This window comes from Penaeus vannamei, chromosome 30 (assembly GCF_042767895.1).
Source record: "Penaeus vannamei isolate JL-2024 chromosome 30, ASM4276789v1, whole genome shotgun sequence".
Taxonomy (NCBI): Eukaryota; Metazoa; Arthropoda; class Malacostraca; order Decapoda; family Penaeidae; genus Penaeus; species Penaeus vannamei.
The window spans coordinates 7,478,756-7,489,377 of record NC_091578.1 but is presented as its reverse complement, the minus strand read 5'-3'; the positions used below and the strand labels follow the sequence as shown (position 1 = coordinate 7,489,377).

The following is a 10,622-nucleotide window of genomic DNA, read 5'->3' as shown; positions in this document are numbered from 1 at the left end:
ATTAGGACCCAGGATACTTGAATCTTAATCCCGATTTTGATTAATTTTTTTGTATGAGAGTTAGGTGATAGTAAGGGTTTCTTTGCAGATTCTGTAAATATATTGTGTACACTAACTGGGAAAAGTTTTTCTGTCTTGGGCATAGGGAAATTCACCAATTTTTCTGGTAAAATCTCGTGTCCCTCTTTAAATGGCCAGTAGACCATATGGAATACACTTTGTCCAACACAGCATCAGTTTGCAGCATTTCATCAGTGATGATAGTTACTATTGTGCTCATGACCAATATTAACTTACTTACCATTCTATGACTTACTGTATTTATTCTTCATTTAGCACAAGCAAGTTATATAAGCAGATACTTTTAAAGACCATTTTCTTCATGGAACACCAGGAATGCCTTGTTAGCGCTTTCCCATAAAGACCAATAGGGATTTGATTAACATCATTAATTCTTGATCTGCACTCAATAAGTTTTCAAATAAAAATGGCATGCTTCCAATAAATAGATTTTTTTTTTCATTTTCATGGTTACTAAAGTAGCTGTCACATTTTGGATGTGCTCTCATTGATGGATTTTTTGTCAATAAAAAACAACATTTCATTGATGATATGGTGATAAGAATTTAAGATTGAAATGTTGACATTGCATTCTTCAGATTGATGTAATGGTTTATCATTGTTATTATTACTGTCATTGTTTCATTATCATTGTTATTATTGTTATTATTTTGTTTTTGTTTTTTTATTATAATGATAATGATAATTGTAGTGGTGATGTTTATTATAATTATTATTTTAGTGTTATTCTAAGTAGTAATATTGATGATAATGCTGATGACAATATAGGTATCATCACTAAAGCATCTTTCAGTTATCACCTTTTTCAAACATGAAATGCAAACCATTTTATGTAGTTAAATTTAAGATAAAAGGACAAGGAAACCATATAAAAACAATAATTCATCAAGTAAACCTTCAGAGATAAGAGGTTCTTTTTTTCCCAATCAGTAGTACCCAACTACTTGGAAAAAGAATTGAATTGGTAGTCTAGTATTTATTTTAATTGATGTCTTCAGTTCTATTAAGTGTGAAATATATAAGTATCCATTTTTTAAATGCATGCAGATGCAATTGCAATGTGTGTGTGTGTGTATTTGGCTGTTTCTGTTTCTATTTCTATCTGTCTGTTTGTGTTGTTGGTCTTGGATCTTGAAGTCTGTTTGACTTTGTTTCTTGATGTAAAGCTGCTGATTTATAAGCTAAAATACATGTATTCTGTACATATGATACCAACTATCTGTGCGTATTTTGCAGGTAGAGGTAAAGTTGAAGAAAGTTGATTGCATTCGTTGGGTAGCCCTGGAAGGAGATGCAACTGCACCTGTTCCTAAAGCAGTTCCTGGAGGTAAGACTTCTCTGTCCGAATTTCAGCAATTTGAAATGACAATAATAACAAGAAGTAATTTTATGTATATTAAGAGTTTGAGAGGAAGAGACAAGCCTAGTATGTGGTGATTATTTAATTTTGAATACAGGAACAAAGAGTGATATATTGGTGTGTGTGTGTGTGGGGGGGGGGGGCATGTGTACGTGTGCATGCTTCCACATGTAGGTGCATGTCTGTTTTTTGTCTCAGAGATAAATATATTTGTATTTATTTGTTTATTTTTATTATCATTATTATTTTTCTATTTCTTAAAAAAAAATCTAAAAGGCCCTATGTTCCTTACTTTCAGCAACCTCATCAGATGCAAAGGTTCCTTCATACCCGACATCATCATCTAAGAAACACGACTGGGATAAGATAGAAGCACAATTAAAAGCTGAGGAAGAGGATGAGAAACTAGAAGGAGATGCCGCCCTCAATAAGCTTTTCCAGAAGATATATGGGCAAGGGTCTGAAGAAACAAAACGTGCTATGAATAAGTCATTTGTGAGTATACTTCATATAAGTGCAAACAGGCAGACACACATGGATACACACACAACACACATCACACTCGGACGCACGCTTGCATGTACACACGACACACGCACACCAACCACAAACAAACATATGCACACACATGCACGTATTCACTCACACATGTACAAACACTCATGTAGACACACACACGTACACACACTCACACACGTACACACACACACACACGCGTACATACACACGCACACACACACGCGCGTACACACACACGCGTAAACACACACACACACACGCACACACACGCACACACGCGCACACACGCGCACACACGCACACACGCACACACGCACACACACACACACACACACACACACACACACACACACACACACACACACACACACACACACACACACACACACACACACACACACACTCACACACACACACACACACACACACACACACACACACACACACACACACACACACACACACACACACACACACATACCTACACACATGTACCCACACAAATGTACCCACACAAATGTACCCACACACGCACACACACACACACACACACACACACACACACACACACACACACACACACACACACACACACACACACACACACACACACACACACACGCACACACACACACACGCACACACACACACACACACACACACGCACACACACACACGTACACAAATGTACACACGCACACACACGCACACACATGCACACGCACGCACGCACACGCACACGCACACGCACGCACACACACACATATACACACATACATACACACACACACACACACACACAGACATATATATACACACACACACACACACACACACACACACACACACATACATACATACATACATATATAAATGTGTGTATATATATATATGTGTGGGTGTGTGTGTGCATATATATGCATATATCTATAGATGTATACCCACGCACACACAAACACATGCACACATACACACGCATGCACACGCATGTGCGCACACACACACACACACACACACACACACACACACACACACACACACACACACACACACACACACACACACACACACACACACACACACACACACACACGCACGCACGCACGCACGCCCACACGCACACACATACACATACACATATATATATATATGTATATTTGAATTATATATGTTAATAAACACACTCCTGAAGCAAACCTTTCTCCCCTTAGATGGAATCTGGAGGCACAGTCCTAAGCACAAATTGGAAGGAGGTTGGGGATCAGAAAGTTGAAGTCAAGCCCCCGGATGGTGTTGAGTACAGGAAGTGGAATTAGGAATATCCATAATCGTGCAGTGAGACCAGAAGACAGTTATATGATATGATAATGGAACATTGTCTTCATCTTCTTTGAAAAACATATCTTGTCTTGTTAGTGCAAGGGCAAGCAAGTGTATCATTTTTATATGTGTATAACAAAGGAATGACTTACATATGAAAACTAGGACATTTGCTATGAAAAGGAAATGAAGCCATGCTGATGTTTATAATTTTAAGAAAGTGTAAAACTGGTTTGGCATTGCAGGAGAAGGCAAAATTAGGAAAATTGATAATTCAGGTAAAATATACACACCATACTTACTACCTTTCAGAGTTACATTTTGAAATTGCAGTAAAATGATAAGCATTGCCTTAATTAACTGTTCAGTGATTTATAGAGATGATTTGAAGTAATTACTTCTTATGTATTATATTTTACAAATGGATAACTGCATACAAACATGACTATTTATTCTAATAAAACTTGCTGCATGCGCTACTAGAACTTTATTCTTATTGTATCATTTTATTAACATTCATAGATAAAGATTATTTGTCTTCATTGAAAACATTTTATTCTAATGCTTTTTCAACATATAATTGCCATTGTTTGTTGATTGAGAAAAAATCAGGGTTGGTGGGGAAGTAAAGGGAATATGGGCTGAAGGCAGAGGGTTTTTGCTTTGAATGAGAATGAACACCTTCACAATACAAAGGATAAATTGGACCAGTTTCAAATATATCTTTGTCAAAAATACATGTATTTCGGACGAAGGTATATTTGAAACTGGTGAAATACATCTCGTGTATTGTGAAAATATTCATTTTCATTCATCCCTTTTATACACTTTGCAACATGAATTCAATACAGGATTTGTACTAGTAAAAAAAAATCAGTGTAATCTGCTAGAAAATCTAGATACTTGAGATGTTATTTCAAATGGATGAATAAATGTAACCTTATTGATCCTAAAATTGAGAAGCTGTCTCCCCAAATATTAACATTTTTAAAATCAGTTTTGAAAAAAGTCCTCATGTAAGATATGCCTTGCTACAAAATATATTTCTTGGGGTATTGATTGTTACTTTAATCCAGGTTGGTCATCATTTATATTTTTGATTTGGCCAAGGAGAAAGACGTGCAAGATATCATTGATAGTAATGATGCCATTGTGCTGATAACTTTTTCTCCTTCCACATTAAAACATTTATATTTGCAGAAGACAACAGGCTAACATATCTTCTCATAGTAGCATTCTCCTTTCTCTTACTTAGAGTCATAAGAGTAATGAGGCTTGTATAAGGTACATATAACCAGGCAACTCCATTTCCATTTGGCCTGTTGAACCCAAAAATAAAATTGATGTTTTCCCAAGGGTATTCAGATAGCTGTTAATGGTAAGGAACTCTATTATTTTAAATAAAAGAAGTGATTCATTTTACTTCTGGAAATCATAACAGTAATGTGTAAATTATACAAACAGTTATGTATCTAGCTGTATCTGATATCTCACAGTGCACCTGGTCAATCTTGTTGATATTCTGTGATAAGTGCTTTGTCAATGTATTTTCTTTGAAAATGGTTAAGTAAAAATAATGGTAGAAAAATAAACAAAAACATAACCAAGGTAAAATTAAATAATAGAACTTTTTAATAATTAAATTAAACCCTAAAAAAATGGAAATAGAATGGGAAAGATAAAACAATATTAAAACATTGATTTAAAGATCAGTTAAGAAAATCATGTCATTTACTGGTAGAGAGGACAGATATTACCTTGACTTGAAACTGTTGTAGAGATGTTATGGATGAAGGCAAGTTTTCCTGACCATGGTGTTCCACAGCTGTCCATATCTAGACAGAAATGACTGCAGCTGGAGGTCTGACCTTGTGTACATCCAAGCTTTCAGGCAGCTAGACAAGATGGGTGTATGTTGTGCCACTGTTGAACTCTACTTTTATGGAGTAGGGTGTTTAGTGTTGGTAAGGAGGCCAGGTTCCACTAATGTGCAATGAGCATCACCTGCCACTTGCTCCACTTCATGTGTCTGAAACGTATGGGGTTATAATTGTTGGATCTGTTGTTTCAGATCTTGGTCTGCTGCAACACAAGTAATTTTTCACATACATGGGTACTTCTTTCTTCCCAGGCAGTTGTTGTAAAGCCTACACAAGGGCTCAGCCTGTTAATCATTACAGCTAATTAGCATTCATAGCTTTATTCATGGCTAACTGTGCAAGGATTTTCTTGAGTTCATTTGCTTTAATGTTGATGCACAGCTTGGCTATAGTGTATAGAAGGATAGATGGTGGAACCAGGTCAAGGTCAGGGGCATTCATGTGACAAGTGAGTGACAAACAGCTGGACCATTTCTTTACTTGAGATTGATATAGATTAAACAGGTTTTGTTACTAGGGGTATAATTTCCTGAAGCAGGCCTTGCTGCTCTAAATAGGACTGCCATCCTTTATTACCAACAACGCGACCAGATAGCTTTTGTTGCAGGTCTTTTTTTCCATTGTTCGATCGCCCTCGTATGCATATTTTGCTTGGTCTTGCATTCCATCTCGTACAGATGTCTGTTGTGGTTGGTTGGATGCTGCATCTATCGACACCAGCGTGTGCTTTTCTGGCCAGTAGCAGTGAGATTGATAGCCAAACCATGGTTGATCTGCCTTGCCATTTATATCTCTGATATAGTGTCTTACTAGATATCATTTATGTTGGATACCAGACCCATATCATCTTCACTCAGTAATTCATACCAGTTCAACGGTCTTAATCTGTAGTGGAAGCTAGTCCAGTCACATTTATCCAAGAGCCAGTTATACTGTACTCATTATAATCCACTACTGCATTCACTCGTGTAAACATCCAAGTGTCGAAGTAACAAAGACCCGAATTGGCTACATGATGGCTGAGGGGCTGAGGTTACTGATGACGGGAGTCAGTTGATGATCCAGAGATATTGGTAGCAATTTCTCTCTCTTCTCTTTTCTTTTCTCTCTTCTCTCTTCTCTCTCTCCTCTTCACTTCACTTCACTTCACTTCACTTCACTTCACTTCACTTCACTTCACTTCTCTTCTCTTCTCTATATATCTCTTCTTTCTATATATATCTCATCTCTCTCTTTCTCTTTCTCTTTCTTTCTCTTTCTCTCCTTCTCTCTTTTTCTCTCTCTCTCTCTCTATGTCTTTCTCTCTCTCTCTCTCTCTCTCTCTCTCTCTCTCTCTCTCTCTTTCTCTCTCTCTCTCTCTCTCTCTCTCTCTCTCTCTCTCTCTCTCTTTTCTCTGAGACAATGAAACAAGACCAACTTTATTTTCTTGCTTTATTTATGAATAAGAGGGATCTGATTCCGTTCTCGTATTCACTTAAAAGACAGACATTGAAGGGTTTTGTTAACGATCCATTAACTTCAAATCATTAGACATTGGGTAGATGCGAGAGGCGCTATTAAAGATTTCCACTGACCCATTTTCGCTTACCCTAGAGGCTGAAATTTTACAGGCATAAAGATACATATCAATATAAGTCGTTTGTTTTTTTCCAATCCGTAACTCGTAACATATTTTCTGTTACACCGATGAAGTCCGCAGTCTACAGGTTGTGTTTGAAAGCGTGATGAAGTGACTTCTTAAATCAGTGCATCATCATCAACGGGCAAAGATAAAAGATGGTGCAAGATCAGGGGAATAAGGTAGATGAGGAAGGATGTCATAGCCACATGACCGCACTCCCAACTAAGAGTTGTAAACAGAGACAGGGGCGTTGGCCTGTAGGAGGCGGACACCTTTGGTCAACATTCCGTGCCTCATGGTTTTGATAGCCTGCAATTTCTATAGCAGTGAAGCATAGTAAACTCCAGTAATTGTAATACCTTTTGCCAGGGAGTCCATCATTACTATTCGACGTTGGTCCCAAAAGACTGATCATGACTTTGTATGCTTAGGGTGTGGTGAGTCGAAGTGCATCTATTGTTTTGACTGGGCCTTAAGGGGCCCTCACACGATCAATTTTTTCGTCAATTAATTGATATCAATTTATTGACGTCAACGAATTGATGGAGAAATTGACCGTGTGAGGGGGACATTGATAGCAATTTAATTGAAACAATGTCATTGAGTCAATTCATTGATAGATCAAAACTCCTTTGATATTTATTGATGGGTCTTCAATAAAATTGAGCGTGTGTGGGCAAAGCGTCAATATTGATCAATAATTTAGTGTTTTCCCTTGCAGCAGTGAAAGAGATACCATTTCTTTACCCACTTACTCCTCTTCTTTCGCTTTGGAGTGTCCAGAGCAAGCACTACTCCAAGTGCCACAGATGCTTTCATCTCGAAATTATGAATCAAACTGAAAATTGAAGTAAAATTGATTTCCATCAATTCATTGACGTCAATAAATTGATATCAATTAATTGACGAAAAAATTGATCGTGTGAGGGCCCCTTTAGTTTCTGGATCATGGTGATGGACCCAAATTTCATCCTACGTAATTAGTCTGCCAAAAAAGTCCTGGTGCAGATGGGTCATGAATGATTTTGTCCACAGACTGAACACTAATTTTGACATTTCTAGACCGAGCTGACGAACATAATGCGGCGATCTTCCAAAATTAGTCTCAACGTGATGGATGGTGTCCTCATGGTTCTAGGATACTATGTCGCGGGGAAACTATGTTGCGGATGTAATGTTGCCACCTAGGGGTGCGACACAGCTTCCGTTTCGCAAGTGGATAAAATGTCGCGGGCACAACATAGTACGTTGAGATTCATTGTCGATAAACCAAATTTAGAAAGTGAAAGTGTTTGCACTTCAACAAAAATTATTTATTATATAGAACATGTAATAACGATGGTATCAGACATATAAACCATATATCATACTTCTTTCTCTAGGTATTAGTAAAATATTTTTGTGATGAGTATAACCTTATTGGTCTGTGGGGATCACCATTACTTTACCTATTTGTTCCAGATATTGCAAATCTACAAGGATATAAGTTTATAATTTTGCAATAAGTGATTTGATCCTCCTGACGGCGTCTACAGTTGGTACTGAATGATCCCAGCCGACTTCGACTCGAGTGTTTACAAAATGCGCGATGGGCTCTACTGTTAAGGTAGCACGTTCATTCATGGCTGCGAGTATCTTCTCCACCTCAGTCTTCCCAAGGACAGCAAAATGGGGTTTTGCCACTCCACAATTTCCCCATTAACGGCGTTAATCCTGGCACCACAGATTCTGTCATCGCACCTCCACATCACTGTCGTGATAATCCCTTTCTTTTGTAAAGAAATGCTGGCCAACTCTCGGGGTCACAGTCGCCCGGTATGACGCTTTAGTGCTACAGGCCTCAGGGACGTTGGCGAGAGAAGGTAGAGGAGGGTAATCGTCATTCAATCGTACGATAAAGCATCGAGTTCGGGGTAGGGTGGTCATTGGAGATCCGTTGAGTTCTCGATGCTGCATATTTCACTCCTTGAGTATTCCTTAATATAACAAGTTACACACACACACACACACACACACACACACACATCACATACATATATATATATATATATATATATATATATATATATATATATATATATATATATATATATATATATATATAATTTATATACATACACGCACACACATTGCATGCATACATGCATACATTGTGTGTGTGTGTGTGGGGGGGGGGTTGTGCGTGTGTGCGTTTTTCTTTATCATTGTATGGAAACGGGTAAAATCTCAAAACGACAGTAGATGATGCATAAAAAACTCCCATCAAGAGAGCAACTGCGCAAATTAAGGACAATCTTATTCAAAATAAGTGAATCTCGAAACATTGACTACCGAGACAACACTTGATAAGTAACCTGAACAGCGCTGTGGATCCGAACGAGGTTCCGAACATGTTTCGAATCATTCACCTTCTCTGTTATTTTCAGCGTAAATGTGGGGGAAAGGCTAGATCAGTAGCAACGCGAGGTGTCATAGCTTCAGATACTATTTTTGGAAAAAAGCATATGGGGTTCATTTTGATGACGTCACAAAAGTTACGGGTGCTTTGTGAATATGGTTATCATTTTGGTCTCTTCCGTTTCCAAAAAGTATGTGAAAAATAATGCTTTTAATGGTTATATTTTCACTGAACACTCATTAAAACAGACGTCATGACACCTCGAATTGCTACTGATCTAGCCTTTCTCGTAAGTGTGGCAGCCGAAAAGATTGAGAATCTATAAAATAACATGCAATGTTTAACCTGCTGAAATTAACAAATTAACTACACAGCAACGTCTGGAAAGAACCCCATGCCAACATGACGATGGTAAGTTTGTAACCACATTCAAGTTATACTTCTTTTCTTTTGCAACGAAAGATGCAAGAGAACAGCTTGCAGTACATGACGATCGTGAAAAAACTGGCCTCCATCATTGTGAACAAGCTGGCGCCCGTGAAGAACGCTGAGATGCAACCTTGCTCAGCTGAAGGAAGAAAACGTAGAATAGATTATTTATGCTCCAAGATAAGAAATCTTCCATTACTTTTTAATCTTTCTCTTACCGTTTTTTATTCTTATTCACATCCGTGTACACACACGCACACGAACACGTACACACACACATACGAACACGTACACACGCACACGCACATGCATACATGTTTACTTCCCTCAAAGATGATAATAAATAATCATACCATAAAGAAATTATCTTACCAAATAGCTTGTCCAAACCCTTGCGTGTCGACCAAATTTCTGTGTATTCCATTTTGGGGAAAGAAGCGGTGACCACAGCAACTTGGGTCCTGTGTGGAATTGGTCACTTTGAGTTTGTTTAATCTGTTTTATTCTATCTATCCATAATTCAGTTTGTATGTGGATCCTTCCATCTGTCTGTTCTACAACTCTGTGTCCATCTCTCACAGGCAATCTCTGTCTGTCTGTCTGTCTCTGTCTTTGTCTGTCTGTCTGTCTGTCTGTCTGTCTCTCTCTCTCTCTCTCTCTCTCTCTCTCTCTCTCTCTCTCTCTCTCTCTCTCTCTCTCTCTCTCTCTCTCTCTCTCTCTCTCTCTCTCTCCCTCTCTCTCTCTCTCTCTCTCTCTCTCTCTCTCTCTCTCTCTCTCTCTCTCTCTCTCTCTCTCTGTCTCCCTCTCTCTCTCTCTTCCTCTCTTTCTCTCTTCCTCTCTCCGTCGCCGTCACCCTTCCCATCCCTCCCCTCTCCTTCCTCCACTTCCTACTCCTCTCCTCCTCTTCCTCCCTCCCCTCTCCTTTTCCTTCTCCCTATTCCTACTCCTCTCTCCCTCTCCCTACTCCTCTCTCCCTCTCCCTACTACTTTCTCCATCCACCTATCCTAAAATTA

General features: G+C 38.6%; 1 protein-coding gene across 3 annotated transcripts in view; it reads left to right on the top strand.

Moving 5' to 3' along the window:
* Sgt1 (suppressor of G2 allele of skp1) overlaps positions 1-3,770 on the top strand; it is a 12,701-nt gene extending 8,931 nt beyond the window's left edge. For all 3 annotated transcript variants that reach the window (XM_070142894.1, XM_070142895.1, XM_070142893.1), the window contains 3 exons: positions 1,318-1,408; positions 1,740-1,936; positions 3,172-3,770. In XM_070142894.1, coding sequence (XP_069998995.1) covers positions 1,318-1,408; positions 1,740-1,936; positions 3,172-3,276 — 393 coding nt within the window. In that variant the 3' untranslated portion in view covers positions 3,277-3,770. The remainder of the gene's footprint in view (positions 1-1,317; positions 1,409-1,739; positions 1,937-3,171) is intronic.
* The last annotated feature ends 6,852 nt before the right edge of the window (positions 3,771-10,622 follow it).